This window comes from Ahaetulla prasina, chromosome 4, assembly GCF_028640845.1.
Source record: "Ahaetulla prasina isolate Xishuangbanna chromosome 4, ASM2864084v1, whole genome shotgun sequence".
Taxonomy (NCBI): domain Eukaryota; kingdom Metazoa; phylum Chordata; class Lepidosauria; order Squamata; family Colubridae; genus Ahaetulla; species Ahaetulla prasina.
This window is the reverse complement of record NC_080542.1, coordinates 67,439,020-67,459,710: the sequence shown is the minus strand read 5'-3', so window position 1 is coordinate 67,459,710 and position 20,691 is coordinate 67,439,020. Positions and strand designations below refer to the sequence as shown.

Below are 20,691 nucleotides of genomic sequence, written 5' to 3'. Positions count from 1 at the left end.
TCAACCAATTTGGAGTTTCTTATCTAATGTCTGGCTAGGAGATGGCATGTTTTTAAAACAAAAAGTGATTTTAGTACCTGCTGAATATAGTCCGTTTTAATCAGGCAGGTTACTTCCAAAACATATCTTCATTGCTATTAGGGCTAACTTTAGGATGGTTGGTCAGATTGCCCAGAGTTCAAGAAAGCTTTAGAGTCAACCTCTTGAAACATGAGATAAGCCCCCTAACTGTGCAGAGTTGATTTCTGGAATATTTTTAGTTTCCAGAGTGTTATAGTGAAAATTCATCAATTGGTTCCAATTATGATCAGGGCTGACTGCAAAGCCAGCAAATGTTTAGAATGTAGTTGGCATTTTTGTCCTTCAACTTGGTGGTCTACTGTATCTTCAGCTTCTTTGCAAAGGTGGCATTTGATGTCTGTTGCTGTCTTCTTAATTCTAGCTTTAGGTTCATTAACGCCACTGTTTCTTTCCTCAACTTTCTGTTCTTAATCATTGCCAGGTCTTGTTGTTACCTGCTTTGCTTATTAGTTCCTTTTGGTAACTAATATTAGTTCCTTTTGTAACTAATACATTGTTATTTCTCTTTTCTATTCTTTATTTGATCTTTCTTGTAGGCCAGTTTTGTCTCTTTAATATTCTTGGTATATCAGCTTCAGTGCATTTCCTTCATTCTTCTTCAGATATTCCTCTCATGCCCTTTTTTGTTTTTAACTGAGGTGTATTTGCAATCTGACCTCTTATTTTCTTTGATAAGTAGAATGTCAACTTCTATGAGGATGAAGAGCATGATTTGTTGTCATTATTTTTCTTCCTATCCAGGGCTTTTAATTATACTTGGGCCCAGTCCCCTATTCCAGTAGTGTAGCTAATGATTGGAACTGCCCAGGTGTTAATTGCCTTGATGGCATTTTCTCCATTGAGCTTGGATTTTAAGATCTTCTTCACTCTTGTGATGTACTCACTTCTCTTCTTCTTCTTGATTTCAATGTACTTGATGCTGTCAGCTTGAAGGATGCCCAGGCATTTGTAGTGATCATCTTCATTCAGACTCTTAATATTATTTCCAAAGGCATCTTGATTTCTTCAGTTTTCACTAGTTTTCCTAGGATGATAGTGAGTGTAGCATATTTATCCACTCCAAAGTCATATGCAATGGCTGTATATATAGATAGTGTTGAACAGTGATTCTAGCTCTGATCCTCCTTGGAGCAGGCAAGCTCCACAATTATTTCAAGATATTGCCTCACTAGGACTAATTATTATTACTGTTAGAGATGATCACACCATTAGCCAGATGTTTACAATGGATTTGGCATTTTTATCCACCTACCAAGTCTTTCCCAAGGATCTAGAATAGACATATGTATGTTGTTCAATGGTGTTAAAATATCATTGCAAGAAGTAAGCTGCTGTTATTATATTATTATAATTTTCACAATGGCGTGTCTTAACTATTTGCTTTGATATTTGGCACTGTATTGTTCCTCTATACTGACAAAATTTATTGAATGCAAAGGCTTTCATACCAGTCTTTCAAGTTTTTTTATAGAGGTTTTCACAAAAAAGAAACAATGTGAGTACAGACATACATATACAAATAAGAGTTTCATCCCTTCCTTACAATTTGAAATCTCTAAGTATTCCAAAATCTCTTTGTATTCCAAAACTTGTTCAGGAAGGTGGTAATTAAGACACACACACACATTGTTGGTGTGTGTTTTCACTTTAGAATAAGAGAAGGAAAAAAAATAGGAATTATGTTCTCTTTTTTCCTCAGTGTCATTGAAAAATGTCTACACTTTTAAGTTCAAATTGGGTACATACCGTATTTTTCAGTGTGTAAGACACACTTCCCCCCCCCCAAAATGGGTGGAAATATCTATGTGTTTTATAGAGTGAATGTTGCCAAAGCCTCGCCCACCCACCAGCCCCCACTCTTCGGCCTCTGCCTCCCAGCAATTTGCCTCCTTGCAGCAAACAGCAAACAGCCTGGTCAGCTTCAGCACAGCCTGATTTAGCACAAGCAGCTGATTCATAGTTGGATCAGCTTCCCGGAATACTGCCTATCAGTTGTTCCAGGCTGCGGGGATCACTACCGCCCATCGCAGCCGTCGCCTCCCATCACCGCTGCCGCCTATTGCCACCACCACCACTCCGTTTTCGGCCTCTGCGTGGCCCATTTTCAGCCCGTTCCAGGGGGTGGAGACAGGTGGTGAAACAGGCCGAAAATGGGATGCACAGAGCGCAAAAACGGGATGCACAGACGCCAAAAATCAGGCACGCGGAGGCAGCACTAGGTGGCGATGGGTAGCAATGGCAGTGATGGACAGTGGCAATCCCCGCAGCCTGGAACAGCTGATTGGTGGTATTCCGGGAGGCTGATCCAACCACCAATCACCTGTTCATGCTAAATCAGGCTGTGCTGAAGCTGACCAGGCTGTTTGCTGTTTGCTGCAACGAGGCAAATTGCTGGGAAGCAGAGACAGATTTTTTTTTCTTGTTTTCCTCCCCAAAAGCTAGGTGCATTTTATAATCTGAAAAATACGGTATATAAAAGCATGAACAAAACATTCTGAAAATGCAACATTTTCCAAGAACAGAGAATGAAGAAATTACATACAAACTACATCAGAGAATACAGTTGTTTCCTCTATCTGTTCACCAAAATTAGAAATAGACATAAAACACATGTCTCCAGTGAAGCTATAGCTGTAGCAATAGGAGGACCATCTTCTGATTAGTTTCCAAAATTCTTCCTGGAAACTACCTGAAAGCATTCAACATTCAGCTCATTACAAGGTCCATTTTAACAATCAATATATAGCCTTAGGGCCCTGAATCTTGTTTATTCTGTCTGCAGGCATTCTCTTGCTTATCTGAATATACAAAAAGGTTTTCTGCCAAGCAGCTTAGTTCCCCAGCACAGCAAAGGCAGGACAGGACAGGAAAGAAAACAAATCAGGAAATTAAATTATACTGAGAAAGTCTTTATACATATTCCCATTGATATGGAAGCAAGCAATAACCTACCCTTGTCATTTGCTCTAATAAGTGATGGGACTATGAAGGATAAAGGATGTTGTCAACAGATAAGCATATATTGTCAAAAGTTAAGCATATCCAACAGGTAAGTGCATATATGCATGCACACATACACACACACCCATTGAACATTACTTACTAAAATTAAAATATGTTTCACCTTCTTTCATTTAATTTATGAAGCATGGGTTCAGTTACAGCAGTGACAACTCAAGTATAAAAACATGCTGTAATCTTTATGTAATAACACAAAATAACAAATTAAATGTTACAGCTTCCTTCATAATCTTTTGTAGACTTATTCAAGTGTTGAGAGACTTCAATGTGTCATGAAGCTGATGTTTCAGGTTTTAGTGACTATATAAATAAGTATTTTACAGGATGATTTATCCCAGTGTGATAGGTTTTCAAACAATGTGACCATTTCTGTTATTACTGAATTCATCTGTTTTGCTATTAATTGTCATCTCTTTTATTTCTCTCATTATTAAAGTCTTCTCAAGGGTTAGGGTTAGGTTAAGATAATGTATCTAAAATATGATTATTTAAGCCTGATCATTTAAAGTTTGAATGATTGAGTTATTCTATAATCCACTTGTTTATTTTCTTGACTAACTATGGTACCCTTCGCAATCATGTCTGAAACCAAAATTCAGATGCATCAATTACCTTTTCTCTCCCACAACCTCAAAATTCAACTTTCACTTCCATATAGTACTAGAAGGGAACTCATGACCTGCACAATTCTGATCTTTATAGAAATAGACATAGCATCTTTTTTAAGATGCTGCTCTACGAAGTTTTAATATGTGGCATATATTTTTTGTATTTCTATTGTGAGATCCTTTACTTTTTGATAGTACAGAATCTCACAGAGACACATATTTACGTTATTTTTTAAGGTAGAGACATAAAGACAGTTGTAAAATTCTCTATGATTTTTCATCTAAAGTTCCTTCACTTTCTATGAAGTGATGATCCATTTTGTCAGTCATTAATAAAGCAATGATATAAAGTCTAAAAGAAGTTTCTTTGGCATATTAATATGGCACATTTCAGCTAACGTATGGGTTGAAAATGCTAACAAAGATACCAAATGATAGGAAACACATTAATATTTTCCACATATTATCTGTAATATATTGTATACTGTATACGAATACTGTAATACTTAAAAGATGACACATCAATGTCAAAGGATAAAGTAGTTTTTTCCATATTTAAAGTAGGCTTTAAAACATACAGTAAATCTCATCTGCAGTTATAAAAAGTATATACTGTTGTGAAATAAACACTGCCAGATGCAATGGTCATATTTTAACATTTTGGGGCATTATATAAGATATAACAATCTGAAATATCTCTAACTGAAAACTACTGCAAAAATATTTTGGCACCATCTGTCTGTAATACCAGATCTAAAAAGATTTGTAAGGCAGGAAATATTTGATGACAACATTCACAAAAATTATTGGGAGCTGGAGGGAGGAGACATTCTATACTTGCTGTAACTTAGTCTTAATGAACTATTTACCATTCCAAGTGAGAATAAATCAGATTCATGCTATGAAAACCATTTAGTTTTCATCTAAATACAAATGCAGCAAACTATGATTTTTATTATGGCCTAACAAAGTACACATTTACCTATAAATATAAACATATAGAGTATTCTGGTTATTTGCTGTTTAATGGTTTTCCAGAATAATAAACTTTTAAAGATAAGGATGTGTCATAAATTTTAATGGGAAAACTACCAATGTGCACTTGTCTTCTTAAGTATATTAAAAATCTAATATACATTTAGATCTGTTACAATTTAATACAAACACAAAATTGAAACATTTTCCATGAATTTCAGTGTAAATTAAAGTCCTCCCTTACCCATCCTTATCATCATACTTATTTTTTTTATTATCTGATTTTGTTTTTCAAAAAGGCTGTTCAATAATCACACTTTTGTGCAAGACATACTTTGATTAGTAGTCTGATGGATAAACATTCTCCTTTATTACCAGCCTAACTAAGGAAAGGATAAAAGACACAATGAGAAAGAGAAATGCAGTAATTAGCCATCCTGCATAATGACTTTTTGCCTCAAAATTCTAACATTCTGAATGAATTTGGGGAGGAATATCAAAGGAGAAAGGATTAAGATTGCCCCTCAGTCTACCCGGTTTCCATGGGACTTAGTTTATCATTTGTTTTGAGAGCATGAAATATTGAATGGCAACTACAAATCACAGCCAGGTAATAAATCTATTACATAAAGATAGAGGCTGAGTCTTCGAGATGTAGAAACATTTTTTTTTTTTACAGGCACAGTGTGTAGAGACATTTTAAGTGTGGGGTTTTTTCATCTGTTTCTAATTGGAAGTTACTTGTATAACAATCACTAACATCTGTGCCCAGGGGTCACTTAACTTTTTAACTGTATGTTACCGCCTGATCAAGAATTCCAAAGTTGCAATTCATAATGTTCTGCCATTTTTGTTATATTATAGTTGGGAGCAAAGCCAATGTCCTTGTCGGCACACTTCCATCACTATAAAAAAATAACACGTCAAAGAATCCTCTTCAATTTTTGTGAAAGAAAAAGACATAACTTTTTAATACTTCCTGTCATGTCTTGCCTTCTGCATGCTAGTAAATCTAAGAAACTTAGAATATTTCTTGTACAGTTTTTAGGATTAAGCAGGAGCACGCAAGGACACAACGAAGCAAAAAATGATTGAACTCAACTTGTTCAGAAAACATTTTGGAATATGCATCTTTTATTAACTGTAAATTCTTTCTTCCTCTCTCCTTCTCTGACTACCACCTTCACTTTCTCAAAACCAAATTATAATCAGCATATATAATCAACTTTTATATATATGAACCTTCTTGCAGCAGGATTAAAATACCGCAGCTATGGAAAATGCTAGAGAAAATGCGAGTAAATGCTAGTAAAACTTTCTCATATGTTTTTAACAAAAAACGAATATGTTATAATTTCTAAGTACTTACGGTAAGGAGGATCCATATAACCATTTCTGGGATCCATGGCAAAGACTGTCCCACGATAAGGTACTGAAGGCTCAGGAAGATGTGAAACAGATCCATGGATCTCCTTTTTGATTAAAGAAGCCCTTTCTTCACTAGATGTGGAAGGTTCTTCACTGATTTTACTGAGGCCTTGTCCACTTTGTGGCTGCATTGTAATTGCGTTTCTTCTCTCTCTATGATAGGTTTGTCCAGGACTTTCATCCTCTAGGGAGCAAAAGACAAATTGGAGAAAGAAAGAAGTGAAACTTTTAAGCCAGCTATGGTATTCTATCAAAGTTTTCTTTACAAGTTTTCCCAGCCCTTTAAAGAAGCAAGCAAATGTGTGGTTATGAAAAAAGTTTCCTAAAAAAAAAAAAGCGAAGGAATCTAAACCATTAAGTGCAAGTTGGATTTACACTGGAGAGCATCTTCCACCCATTCCTTAATGCATTTACCAGAGAGTCCATTAATCATACAGAAACTGACTGGCTCTCCCCACACCACATTTCTGGGACAAGAAGGCTTAGAAGTTTTTGGGAAAAAACAATTTGTCACAAATCACAGAAGACCCCTGCTAGCAGAAACTAAATCAAGCTTAGCTACCTACTGTGCTTTATACTTCCCAGCATGGTCCTTCATATCCAAAAAGGAGAGATTGTTGGAAACAGAAAGCTCCTTGCCATTAAAGAAAAATATACTTATTACATTTTTGAAAAAAATGAAGGACTTCTAATAAATGTGCATTGAACATATGAAGCCACCTGATATAGAATTTGGGGGCAGAAAAGTCACACAGTCAGCATTTTCTACTTGAAAAGTTATCTCAATATGTACCCCAACACATATTTACAGATCATAAAACATGGATGGCAAGTGTAGATCCAATTCAATTCAATCAATATTCTTTTTCTACAAACATTGTAACTTTATATTTTCAAGTATCACATCTGTCCATGCAAAAACAAGAGAAAGCAGCAGACTTGACAAAGTTTATGAATTTGCACTAGAATTCGTAGCAGAATGGTTCTGAAAGATCCCAAGTATAACTCAATTAGAAAGTGGAATATGTTTTCCCAAGCTAAGAGAAGCCAACTGCTTGCCATATTCTATTTCTCTTTCAGTGGCAGCACATCTCATTGCAACACTTAAAAGAAATAAGATTAATACAGGTAGCTTGTTTTCATCCAGACATTTTAAAATGCTAGCAACCTCTCTAAAAATGATTCTTAGATATCTGCAATAAAGATTTTGTCTTTAATAAAAGGCAGTTCCCATTTCTTATAGTTGAAAATACATTTAAATACTCATCTAAAATATAAATCAACAAAATTATTTATAAATATAACCTATCAAATCTGGGAATTATAGTTGCCTACAGTACCTAGATCATAACAATGTTTACACAAGTTTCATGTACTGTTACTGCTATATAATGTGTAAAATTGCCTATTTCCCATTTAGTTACTGTAAATAAGAAAGATAAACCTATTAAATTCCCAGAATACGGCAACACATTAAGAAAATTTTAAGCACTATTAATGAAACAAAATATCAATTAGATTAGTTATTTGATATTATTATTGATAGTTGGGAAGGATATAATTTGTGTCATTATGATTTTGAAAAAAAATACCAGAGGAATTTTTACTTTTTTAAAAGTTTTAATAGATCTAAAACTATTCCAGATGTATTGCATGTTTGGAATACCTAATGTAAACTTTAAAACATTTGAAGCTTTGATGCTACATTCATTAAAATAAGCATTTCTTCATTTGCCAAATGACATTAGTTTTTAAAGAAGACTGAAAGGTGTTTAAGCATTAATTCTCTTGGATTGAAAAGCTGGTCCTGAAAAGTACAAGTAAATGCTAATAAATCCAAGACTTTTTTCTTTATTTGATACATCCAAGAACCTTTTGGTAAATAAAAAAAGTTGCAATGAAATATCTAACATGCTTAGAAATAAAACAGACTGCATTAACCCTACTCTCTAATTTAATACTTTTTCATAATGTATCCAAAATTTTCACAAGCAAGATCTGTTTTCCTTTGCAGATGGAGATAAATGCGAGAGAATTCTATAATATTCAGAAAGTTTTCACATACTTTAATCAGGCAAATTTAGGTTAAAACACTGTGCTAAGTGTTCTTGTGTTTAATTTAAATATGCTACAAAGGTTGTGGATTTATGTTTAACCCTTATTCAATTAACCCATAGTATAATATACAGGTAAACCATTACTTTGTACTGATCTCATCCTATACAAACAAGTAACATTTACTAAGAAGTGCAGGAGTGAAGTACATTTCAAAATAAACTGAATGGAGATGGTTGATTTTATTTATATAGACATACATTTTTTCAAAAGTTTCACCTTCTTTTCTTCCCTCATTGTAATTAGATCTGAATTATTTAACCAAAAGATTTTATACAGAAGTGCTATACAACTTGAAGCTTCTACAGTCTAAGGGGGGCGGGGGGGGGGGCAGACTACTTGATGATTACAAAAACATGAAGAAATTCACATCTCTTCTTTCTTTCATAGAAATGGAAAACTGCTGGCCAAAATAACCATTTTCCTGCCCTTTTGTGGCGTTTTTGCATTAATGAGAAATTCCAATGGGCTAATCTTTAGTAAGAGTTCATTTCACATCCTGCACTGCAAGAATTCCTTTTCAAAGGGGCAGATGAAAAACTTGACAGTGCACGCACTCCAGAATACAAATAGCCAAGTGGTTTGAAATAGCGCTCTCTACACTGAAAGGAAAACTTTTGGGGTAATAATTCTACCAGCTCTTATAACTGCAGTAAAACCACTTCAGTGAGCCAAATAGTGAAAGCTGCCTAATCTTGTTCTGTTTCAGCTGAATTGTTCAATAAAATTTAAGAGTCTCTGCAGACAAGCTGTGCCAGGCCAAATTATTGACAGAAACAGACAGTCCACCATGGCAACAAGTGCTCTATAACAAAAATGTAAGCAAACAAGCTTCTTCTCCAGCAGCATCTGCCAATTGAGTCTTAAAGCCAGAATTGTTACAGCTTGTCTAGGTTAAAAGTGCTGCATTTAAAAAAGGTAAAGGTTCCCCTTGCACATATGTGCTAGTCATTCCCGACTCTAGGGGGCGGTGCTCATCTCTGTTTCAAAACCGAAGAGCCAGTGCTGTCCGAAAACGTCTCCGTGGTCATGTGGTCAGCATGACTAAATGCCAAAGCCGCACAGAACGCTGTTACCTTCCCACCAAAGGTGGTCCCTATTTTTCTACTTGCATTTTTTACATGCTTTCGAACTATTAGGTTGGCAGAAGCTGCAACAAGTAACCGGAGCTCACCTCGTTATGCGGCTCTAGGGGTTCGAACCACTGAGCTGCTGACCTTTCAATCGACAAGCTCAGCAGCTTAGCCACTAAGCCACTATAATAATAATAATAAGTATTATTATTATTATTATTATTATTATTATTATTATTATTATTATTATTATTATTATTATTATTATTATAAAAATTGCAGCTTCCTGCAATAACACCAGCGGAACTGCAAAAAATTGTGCTACTTGGAACATCATACATCTTAAGAAGGTACTTGGTTGATACCTAGGACACTGGCAGCAACCCGTATCAGCCATTAGCATCAGTCAATGATATTTGTGATGCATTTTAGAATGTACAGTTGACTGATTTTCATGTTTAATGAATAAAAGTAAATAATAATAATAATAATAATAATAATAATAATAATAATAATAATAATAATAATAATAATAGCAACTGCATCTATTTTTTGTCTATTTTGCTTCTACCAAAGGTTAAAAAATAGCAAACCAAATGCCAACTGAAAGCCATATTAATTTCAGTTATGACTATTTCATACATTTCTTCAGTTTTATTGTAGCACCAGAAACAGAATGCATTTACCACCCTATTAGTAAGAATTAAACTGAAGAAAATTCAATCATTTAAAACTGTTTCTAATTCCAAATAGCATGAAACATACATTTGAAAGGGACATTTTTTCCTCTAATACAAATGGCTTGAAAGAAGAATATTCTGAGCACGTGCAAAGTGTTTTTCCAAACTTAATATCTGAATCTAGGGCAAATCTTCTATATCAGTACTGTATATTCTAAATATATTGGAGCATTAACATGTCTCATTTTTCCAACTATGTTTTTAATAGCAAAATATATCAGGACACAGTCTGACCTCTACATAACTCTCCATTATATGTCTTGATTGTACGCAATGATATAAACAGAACCAAAGATAGAATTTATTTAGCTATATTTATACTCAAAAATTTTAGCACATCAAAACATATCATCATAAATATTCATGTTGATCAGTTCACTTTGAAATCTAAAAAAATACATACACACAAATAATGGGTATGTCTATATGTTAAACTTAGTTTAGTGAACTTTTCTCTTCTTTTCAGTGGCTATAAGAAAACTTATTTCAAATGAAAAATAAAATAGCATTTTTAACTTTAAAAAGTATCTTCAAATGTTTGGTTGAAAAGAAAAATATTAGGATGCTTCAAAAATTTTAAATTTTAGATTCATTTGTCTGTATTGGTTTTACTATGTTGTAAGCAATTAAGGAGAATTTCTTTAGTTGTGATTCTTGAAAGACACCAAAATATTAAAGTCAGGCAAGGTACTTACAACTCAATCGAAAGTCTCTTTCCTTGATTTCTGGAAGCTCTTCTCTTGACTGAAATTCTCTAGCTAGTGCTTTTGTAGCTCTCTCACTTTCTGCCTCTAGTCTTCCCCCCCCAACTCACTCACTCTCTCTCTCTCTCTCTCTCTCTCTCTCTCTCTCTCTCTCTCTCTCTCTCTCTCACACACACACACACACACACACACACACACACACACACACACACACACAGTATCTCCCTCCTTCTCTCACAGAGGCTGTGCTTCTCCCATTAGAGGAATTAAAATTGGTTGGTGCCATGCTAAATTTAACAAGCTCATTAGTATTCTTCCAGTGTGCTTGGTAGTGAACTCTCCCTATTCAAGCAGCTCTCTCAAGCTGAGGGGTCAGGCGGCTAATCATTAAATCAAACTAATGTCACCCTATCACAATCGGCTAAGAGAAGGAGGGTTTATTATTTCAGTTTATGCTAAATAAACGGTTTTACTAATGGTGTTCAAGCAAGGTCAACAGCATCTTCAATTATAAGGCAAACTTAACACGAGTTGTTCTAAACCAAAGTGCTCTGTATTGACTTAAGCATGAGCTGTGCTCTGTAGATTGCCACCGGCAGGCTTGTACAGGAATGCATATTGTACATTTCTCCTTCGTTGTCATCTTCTTTTTAAGCAAAGGGTAATCTTTTCTTTGCCAGAATTGGTGACTTGCGTAGAGATTGCTCATTCACCTCTCCCCAACGAGCAAGCTGCTCAGCTCAATTCACCCCACACAAAGGCTGAAGACCAGACCTCAATGGACCGAGTGAAACATGTTCAAAACTAGGCTCTCTATTGTGACTGAAATTCTTAACATCTTTTCAAAAAGCGGAGAATGCCTTGAGGCTAAAGGAAGAAACAGGCTAATGGTGAATTGGGAATACTGAACAAATTTCAGAGCCCCTTCCTCCTAGCTTTTGAGGTTGAAAGCAAGCTCTATCCTTTCATGTTTCAAAGTCCTTTTTCCTCCCGCAGTGTCACAGAAGGATTTGAAAAGAAGGTAATTGTGCTCACAGTCTCCCTGATCAGAGCTTACGTCCTATTTCTGGTATTTTGGAATACTTCTTGCAATAATGGTGCATATAGCTCAATCCCTTAACCAGCCTGCACTCAGCAATTGCTCATTAAATGAACAATTGCTGGTATAAAATGCCTTTTATGTTCAAGGTCTGGATATAAGATAAGTATTCTAGTACTCAAAATTTCGTTTACTAAGGAAACTTGCCATCATTAAATTACCAAAACGGAGCCAAGCAGTGGTACTCTTCCCATAAAGTAGCACTTATGGCTGATACATCCAATTCTCCTTTCCACTTAAAAAAGTACAATGCAATGAAAAAATGCTTAATACAACAGATAACTAAAAAGGAAGAGATCCCCTATGTGTAAAAAGAGCTCTACATTTTGGAAACCCTGAGCTTCACTTCTGAATGATGTAACATTCTGTATGTTATATCCAATTCACTGCATGTTTGGCTTTTTATTTATACTATTCATGTAAATCCCCTATATCAAAATATACCAACTAATCTTATTAAAATTTATAATTGTCTTAATATTAAATAATAAAAGTTAGACATAAAAGTTAGCTAGGTGTCTTTGGACTAGTGTCTTTGGACTTTCTCTCTCTCTCTCTCTCTCTCTCCCTCCCTCCCTCCCACAGCTCAACTCATCTTATAGGTTTTTGTGGTATGGAAAATAGAAGAAAGGAACATTGCATGTGTGTGTTGCCCATCTTGATATATTTCTAAAAATATTGTAGGAAGGAATTATAGACCTATTTAGAGACTCTGTAAGATAATTGTAAGATTCATTGAAACCAATGGCTTATTTTCCAACTAAGCATGCACAGGATCTGACCATGCAATTTAATACACTTTAAGAAAATAAGTTTCCATGAAACTTATTGTTCTAATTGGATGAAGGGTTATCTTTGAAAAAAAAAGTTATTCTTAAAGTAACCATTCTCAGAATACAGGCACAGAAAATATTTCTCAAACCAGATTCCCATACATATAAATCAAAATTATCTCACCAGGCTAAAATAGCACACAGTGAACTTTCTTTATATGTGGTATTTGAACTAACATTCTGCCACTTTATTGCTTGTCTATATATTATCTGATCTCACAATATTAGAATATATAGACATATATTATTTTTTGTAATTAATTTTTGACTTATCAGTAATTTCTCATATTTCCTTTGTTGTTGAAGTCTGTACTGCAAGATACAATTCCTTTACAGTCTTTTATCTCTGCACCTTGATTATTTGTGAGAAAGAACAGGGTTTTTTTCTCCTATAACATGAAATGTCAATGCTTATAAAAAAGGAAAATGGAAAAAATGAGAAAAGAATAGGAAATATTTAGGAAATGAACCAGATGATCTTGATTAATGGATCATACAGACAGGAAGTTGAATGACTAGCCTCGTTGTGCGACCGGAACAATCTGGAACTGAACACACTTAAAACCATAGAAACGGTGGTAGACTTTAGGAGAAACCCTTCCATATTTCCACCTCTCACGATACTAGACAACACAGTATCAACAGTAGAAACCTTCAAATTTCTAGGTTCTACCATATCGCAAGATCTAAAATGGACAGCTAACCTCAAAAACTTCATCAAAAAAGACAACAAAGAATGTTCTTCCTGTGCCAATTCAGAAAGCTCAAACTGCCCAAGGAGCTGCTGATCCAGTTCTACAGAGGAATTATTGAGTCTGTCACCTGCACCTCTATAATTGTCTGGTTTGTTTCTGCAACCCAACAAGACAGACACAGACTTCAGAGGATAATTAGAACTGCAGAAAAAACAATTGCTACCAACCTGCCTTCCACTGAGGACCTGTATACTGCATGAATCAAAACGAGGGCTGTGAAAATATTTACAGATCCCTCACTTCGTGGACATAAACTGTTTCAACTCCTACCCTCAAAACACCACTATAGACCACTGCACACCAGAACAACTAGAACAAGAACAGTTTTTTTCCGAATGGCATCACTCTGCTAAACAAATAATTCCCTCAACACTGTCAAACTATTTACTAAATCTGCACTATTATTAATCTTCTCATCGTTCCCATCACCCATCTCCTTCCATTTATGATTATAACTTTGTTGCTTATATCCTTACAATTTTTACTGTAATTGATTATTTCCTGATTGCTTAATTGTAGCCTATGACTATTGTTAAGTATTGTATCATTAAGTGTTAAATTTGTACCCTATGACTATCATTAAGAGTTGTAAGTGTCGTACCTTGATGAAGATATCTCTTCTTTTATGTACACTGAGAGCATATGCACCAAGACAAATTCCTTGTATGTCTAATCACACTTGGCCAATAAAAATTCTATTCTATTCTATTCTATTCTATTCTAATGGATAAAGAATTAGATGTTAAGAATATTTTCAATGAAATTTAACAGTTTAACATTTTTTTCTACAGAAATGACAATCCTGAACCAATTGAAATGAATGGAAAAATGTCCATTATGTCAGAATGGAAGTTAATATTAAGTAGGCAGAAAAACCCTTCCAATCTAAAATATAATTCTTAAAGTCTTCTGTACAAAACAAATTGATACATTGCATGTCTATTTGCATTTCACAGAAGTATATAAACAGAAAATAAGGACTCATCATTAGTACTCTCTTCTGCAACACCTCAGTTTCTATCTCAAATATTTTAAGCCCCTTTTTGCTTTTTTATCAAATCTGTCATAGATATGCATTTTACCTTGGGTGGTTATCTTTAGGAGCATTAGTATCATTATAACTCTCTCTCAAAGTTCCTTTTCTGTGTGTGATTTTCTCTTCTCTAATGAAAACTTAGTCTCTTTGCATGTATCAACAAGAAATGCACTTTTTCCATTATGGAAGGCAAATTACCAGGCTATTTAAACCAGGGATTTCCCACCCACCCACCCCCCGAAAAAAGGAATAGGTATAAGGATACAAGCAGTCTTCAACTTATGATCATATTGAGGCCACTGGTGGTTAAATGAATTTTAACCTTTTTTCCAGCAGTCATTATGTGAACATGGTGGTCATAAATTGAACACAGAAGAGATAATGCAAATGCAGCAGTCAAGAGGGCATTGTTTTACAAAAACCAGAAGTAAATGCCAATTTCTGACAAAAATGTCATAAATTATCATCATGAGACACCGTAAACAGTTGTAAATGCAGGACAGTACCCAACTACCAAAATGACCCTGGGTAGACCAACTGTCAGAACTTCAAATCTGGGTCAAAAATAGCTGGGGGAAGCCTGTTGTAACTTTGAACTGTTGCTAAGTGACCAGCTGTAAGTAGTAATCTCCTGTATGTATATGGCAATATACATTTGATTGTGTGCAAATGTCAGGTAGAAAAAGGAAGCTTAAAGTTTTTTAAGACATGTGGAATTATTTTGTTTTGTTGCAATGCAGCAATACATAGCCCATATTTGTCACTGCTTGCTCCCATAGCAAAATACCTTAATGATTCCCATATTTCTCTATTGAATGGGCATCCTTTTAACTAGAAGCTAAACACATATTGTTACCAGTGGTGGGATTCAAATAATTTAACAACCGGTTCTCTGCCCTAATGATTTCTTCCAACAAACAATTCATCAAATTGCTCAGAAAGTTAACAACCGGTTCTCCCGAAGTGGTGCGAACTGGCTGAATCCCACCACTGATTGTTACTGTCCATGCTGGCTTCTCTAAAGGGTACCAAATCACTGTTCAGTTCCTGAACTTCATCTCAGAAGTCTGGCAAACTGCTTAACAGAATTTAATATATTGGATATTAGCACCACTTCTGTCTCTCTTAGGGCTTTTCTCAGTTTTCAATGTATGCAAATGCACATTGAAAGATAAATATAGTGGGGATAATCAGCAGCAAGTTCAGCATATTCATCCAAATTATTTCTATATCCATGGATGGATGGATAGATGGATAAATGGATGGTAGGTAGGTAGGTAGGTAGGTAGGTAGGTAGGTAGGTAGGTAGGTAGATAGGTAGATAGATAGGCAGGCAGGTAGGCAGGAAGGAAGGAAGGCAGGCAGGCAGGCAGATGATAGAGAGATAGACAGACATCCAAATGCATAGATTAAAATGTAATGCCTGAATTGACTCTGAATAGAAGTTTTAAAAAATAGAAAACTGAATATAGCTAGGTTATTAGTTTCAAAAATTCATTTCTAAACCATTTGGTAGGCTGAAGTTTTAAAATATTTGCAGAAATAAGAAAGTGTTAAAAAAATGAAGGCATCAATATTTAGAAGCAAAAACATAAGGTAGCCGAGCCCAAATATCTGCTTGGTTCTACATAAATAGGATGTCAACAAATATTCAACTTTGTGTGCTTAAATTAAAATATGATCCACAGAATTACAAGTACTGAAATATTTAATCTTACCTATGCTGTACATTCTATTTTAGCATAAATTACCTAAAGCATAATAGAGCCTATTTAGCCTAAATTACCTAAAACATAAGAGCACAATTTATCAACCTGCCTTCCAAAAGCAATTCCCAAATCATTATTTATAATTTTTGAAGTGGCAGAATAAAAATTAGGAATCCAAGAAGTTATATTTATCTATTTAATTAATTTAATCCCATTTAATGTTAATTAATTTACTATCTTGCCAATTATTTAGTCCTGGCCATGCTCTTATTTTGGATTATGGCTGTCAGCATATCACTTAAAGTTCAAAAGTAGTTCTTTATCTGAAAAAAGGTTATACTTTTCTGTTTTAAAATAAAAACAATGTTTCTCAACGATGCAGAAGAGCCCCAAATTAGAAAAGCTGTACAACAGATGCCCATTTTATAATTTTAGAAATATTTTTGAAATGATTTTTTCCATAATGGTTTAATGGTACAAATTATATTCTAAAGGAGCCAAGATGGTGCAGTGGTTAGAGCGCAGTACTGCAGGCTACTTCTACTGATCACCAACTGCCAGCAGTTTGACAGATCGAATCTCATCAGGCTCAAGGTTGACTCAGCCTTCCATCCTTCCGAGATAAGTAAAATGAGGACCTAGATTGTTGGGGGCAATATGCTGACTCTGTAAAACCATTTGGAGAGGGCTGTAAAGCCCTGTGAAGCGGAATATAAGTCTAAATTCTATTCCTAAATGCTAAGTACTAAAGAAAACAAAAATATTTTTAAGAAAGAAAAATGTGGTAAATCCTTCTCTTTGTCTTGCAAAAACTCTTAAAGCTAGATATCCATAGTCACTGGAGGCAAAGACATCAACACATACTTTCCTATCATATCAAGGATCTGTATCACAACTGCTTGCCCTGAGGGGTTCCCTGCAACCTTCAAGCATGGTACCAGCTAGCCACACATGTGGAGGTCGACCTGATAAAAAGAAGCGAGAAGTTATTGCCCCTCGTTCCCTTTGAATACCATGACCTACAAGAGGCATTCAGCAAAAGGGAATATGATGTGCTCCCGCCCCATTGCCCTACAGACTATACTATTGAATATGCCAGGGGCTAAATCACCCAAGCCAAAGATGTATTCCATGACACCAATGGAGATGAAAGAACTTCAGGGGTTCATAGACAAGAATTTAACCAAAGGATTTATCCAGCCAGCAAAATCAAGGATGGCTGCCCCTGTATTTTTCAAAGGCAAGGAAGATAAAAGATCTTAGATTATGAGTGGATTACCAGGGATTGAACTGTATCTGCATAGATAAAATATATCCCCTTCCCCTCATGAAAGACATGCTAGGCTAAATCGCCAAGTAAAAGATCTTTACTAATCAGGACTTGAGAGAAGCCTATTTCCAAGTGAGAATTAAAGAGGGGGATGAGTAGAAAATCGCATTTAACTGCCCTCTGGATTGCTACCAATTTTGGGCGATGCCATGTGGGCTGCAAGAGGCATCGGCCATATTCATGCAATTAATAAACCAGGTCCTGCATGAACACCTGTATAAAGGGGTGCTGGTATACCTAGATGAGATTCAAAATTATACTGAGACCATGGAAAAGCATCTAAGGCTAGTGAAAGCAGTACATGAGAAGCTGGGCAAAGCCAATTATCCACAAAGCTATCTAAATGTGACTTCCACAAAACCAACCCAGACTACCTGGGGTACTGCATCTCGTAGGATGAGGTGGAGATGGACCCGAGCAAGGTGGGAGCAATTCTGGAATGGGAGGCCCCTCAGATCAGGAAGCAATTACAAAGCTTCCTGAGATTTGCAAACTTTTATCAGCAGTTCATTCCCCATGTTTGCCCAGATAATCCAGCCCATCACCTACTTGCTCAAGATGAGAGGGAGAGTGAAGGCCAAAACAGAAACAGAAGCTCACAAAAGAAAAAGATCTTACCTTTTGCTGCACTGCCAGTATTGGGATGCCCCACCAGCCAGCTGGTCTTTGGGTCTCTGCTGTCCAAGCATGTCCACACACATGTGCGCACATGTGCACACACATGTCTGTCCATGTGCACATCACATACATTCATGCATGCAAGTCCATGCATGTGCAAATTCATGCATGTCCACGCATGTGCTCACCTTTCAACTTGCGCATGGGCATGTGAGCAGTTTGGGCACTTGGAGTCTAAAAGATTCACTCTCACTGCCCTATACCATTTCTGACAGATGGCAGTCCAGTCTCTTCTTGAAAGCTTCCAATGATGAAGCTCCCACAACTTCTGAAGGCAAGCTGTTCCATTGGTTGATTGCTATCACTGTCAGAAAATGTCTCCTTATTTCCAGGTTGAATGTCTCCTTGTTCAATTTCCATCCATTCTTCCATCCATGTTATTTCAATCCATCCATGTTATTTCCATGCATCCATCCATCCATCCATCCATGTTATTGAGGTTCTGAATATACCGCATTTTTCGGAGTATAAAACGCACTTTCCCTCCCCCCCCCCAAAAAAAGTGGGTGTCTTATACAACAAATATTGCGGCAGGGGAGGGGGTTCATGAGGTGCCAATCAGCTTTTCTAAAATGGGCTATGGAGTCAAACGGGCAGTGGTGGTGGCGGCGAACAGGTGGCAGGAAATGGGCCGCAGCAGCAACAAATAGGCCATGGCGACAAACGGGCCACAGCGGCAAAGTGGCAAATAGGCCACAGTGGCAAAGGAGCAAACGGGCCATGGCAGCAAAGCAGTAAACGGGACATGGCAAATGGGCCAGATGAATATCAGACAGATGCTGGGAGAGAGAGGCAGATTTTTTTTTCTTGCTTTCCTCCCCAAAAGCTAGGTGTGTCTTATAGTCTGGAGTGTCTTATAGTCCGAAAAATAGGGTAAATAATCTTATATAGAATAGAATAGAATAGAATAGAATAGAATAGAATAGAATAGAATAGAATAGAATAGAATAGAATAGAATAGAATTTATTGGCCAAGTGTGATTGAACACACAAGGAATTTGTTTTGGTGCATATGCTCTCAGTGTACATAAAAGAAAAGAAAAAGAAAGGAAAGAAAAAAAAATATCTTCATCAAAGGTACAACATTTATAACACAAATGATGGTCATAGGTTGCAATTTAACCCTTAGTGATACCAACAAAAAGTTACAGTCATACAGTCATAAGTGGAAAGAGATTGGTGATGAAAACGATGAGAAGATTAATAGTAGTGTAGATTTAGTAAATAGTTTGACATTGTTGAGGGAATTATTTGTTTAGCAGAGTGATGGCCTTCGGGAAAAAACTGTTCTTGTGTCTAGTTGTTCTGGTGTGCAATGCTCTATAGTGTCGTTTTGATGGTAGGAGTTGAAACAATTTATGTCCAGGATGTGAAGGATCTATAAATATTTTCACAGCTCTCTTCTTGATTCATGCAGTATACAGCTCTTCAATGGAAGACAGGTTGGTAGCAATTATTTTTTCTGCAATTTTTCCTATTTTCCTATTTCCCAATTATATACCAAAGGACATAATTTTTTATAGAGATCTTTCTGTCTACCACAATTGGAACCAGTAATTACATTATTATAGTTTTTTGCTGATTGAGAGACATGTAGTATATCAGAAGAGAACTCACATTCCCTCAACATTCCACCAATGAAATGTAAAAAAATAACTGGATTCATGTTTTTTGCTTTAAATCTAGGACTGAGTAAAGGGAAGACAAATAACCCAAAGTCACTGCGTGTAATAATTTCTTATTCTCTGGTGTGAGCTCAAACATAAAAGCTATGGTTGTTATTGGATGGTTTGTTCCATGCAACCAACAACTATAGGAACATGAAAATAAACTTACTCATATAATTTCTACCTCAATTTACTATGAATGTAATTATGCCATTAAAATCAATGATGCACAAACTTCAAGGAACTATGTCATCTTTGATAAAACCTACTGAATCTTTAAAGTCAGGCTTAAGTTTCAGAAATGTACACTAAAAGAATATTATATGTCTTCACTAAAAAATTTGGCCTTAGAATTAAGAGGAACAATTTCTTATTAATGATGTATTAGTACTAAGCAGAGAAATACACAACAGAGTAGTGAAGCTAAAGAAAATGGAATCAGCCAATCAGTGTTTATAGCTTAATATTTAAGACTTCTAAAATCTCATTTCTGTAGATGAATTGATGAATGAGTTATAACGTAACTCATCTTCGACCAGTTGTCAGACTTGTTATCCCATAGGCTTAACTAATGATACAGGTATTTATATATTAATATAGAATTTAACAATTTTGAACTGCCTGAATTACAAAATTCCTGGTTAGCATCTGGGGAACATATTTAAATATCTGGTTTCATACACCAGCATGGCAAGTAAAAAAGAAAGGTCAGGCAACAGGGAGATTACTTAGAATGATCAAGGAATTATTAGGATGGAAGAATTAGGACTGCTATAGAATGTAGACAAAAATCCTCAGGATTTTTTTTTTTTTTGGTCTACTCCAGAATGTAGACAAAA

The 20,691-nt window shown here is 35.7% G+C and overlaps 1 protein-coding gene across 8 annotated transcripts in view; it reads right to left on the bottom strand.

Annotated features, from left to right (window-relative positions):
- Window positions 1–20,691, bottom strand: part of GLI3 (GLI family zinc finger 3) — a 619,928-nt gene that overhangs the window by 461,757 nt on the left and 137,480 nt on the right. For all 8 annotated transcript variants that reach the window (XM_058180026.1, XM_058180027.1, XM_058180031.1 and 5 more), the window contains one exon: window positions 6,055–6,297. In XM_058180026.1, coding sequence (XP_058036009.1) covers window positions 6,055–6,297 — 243 coding nt within the window. The remainder of the gene's footprint in view (window positions 1–6,054; window positions 6,298–20,691) is intronic.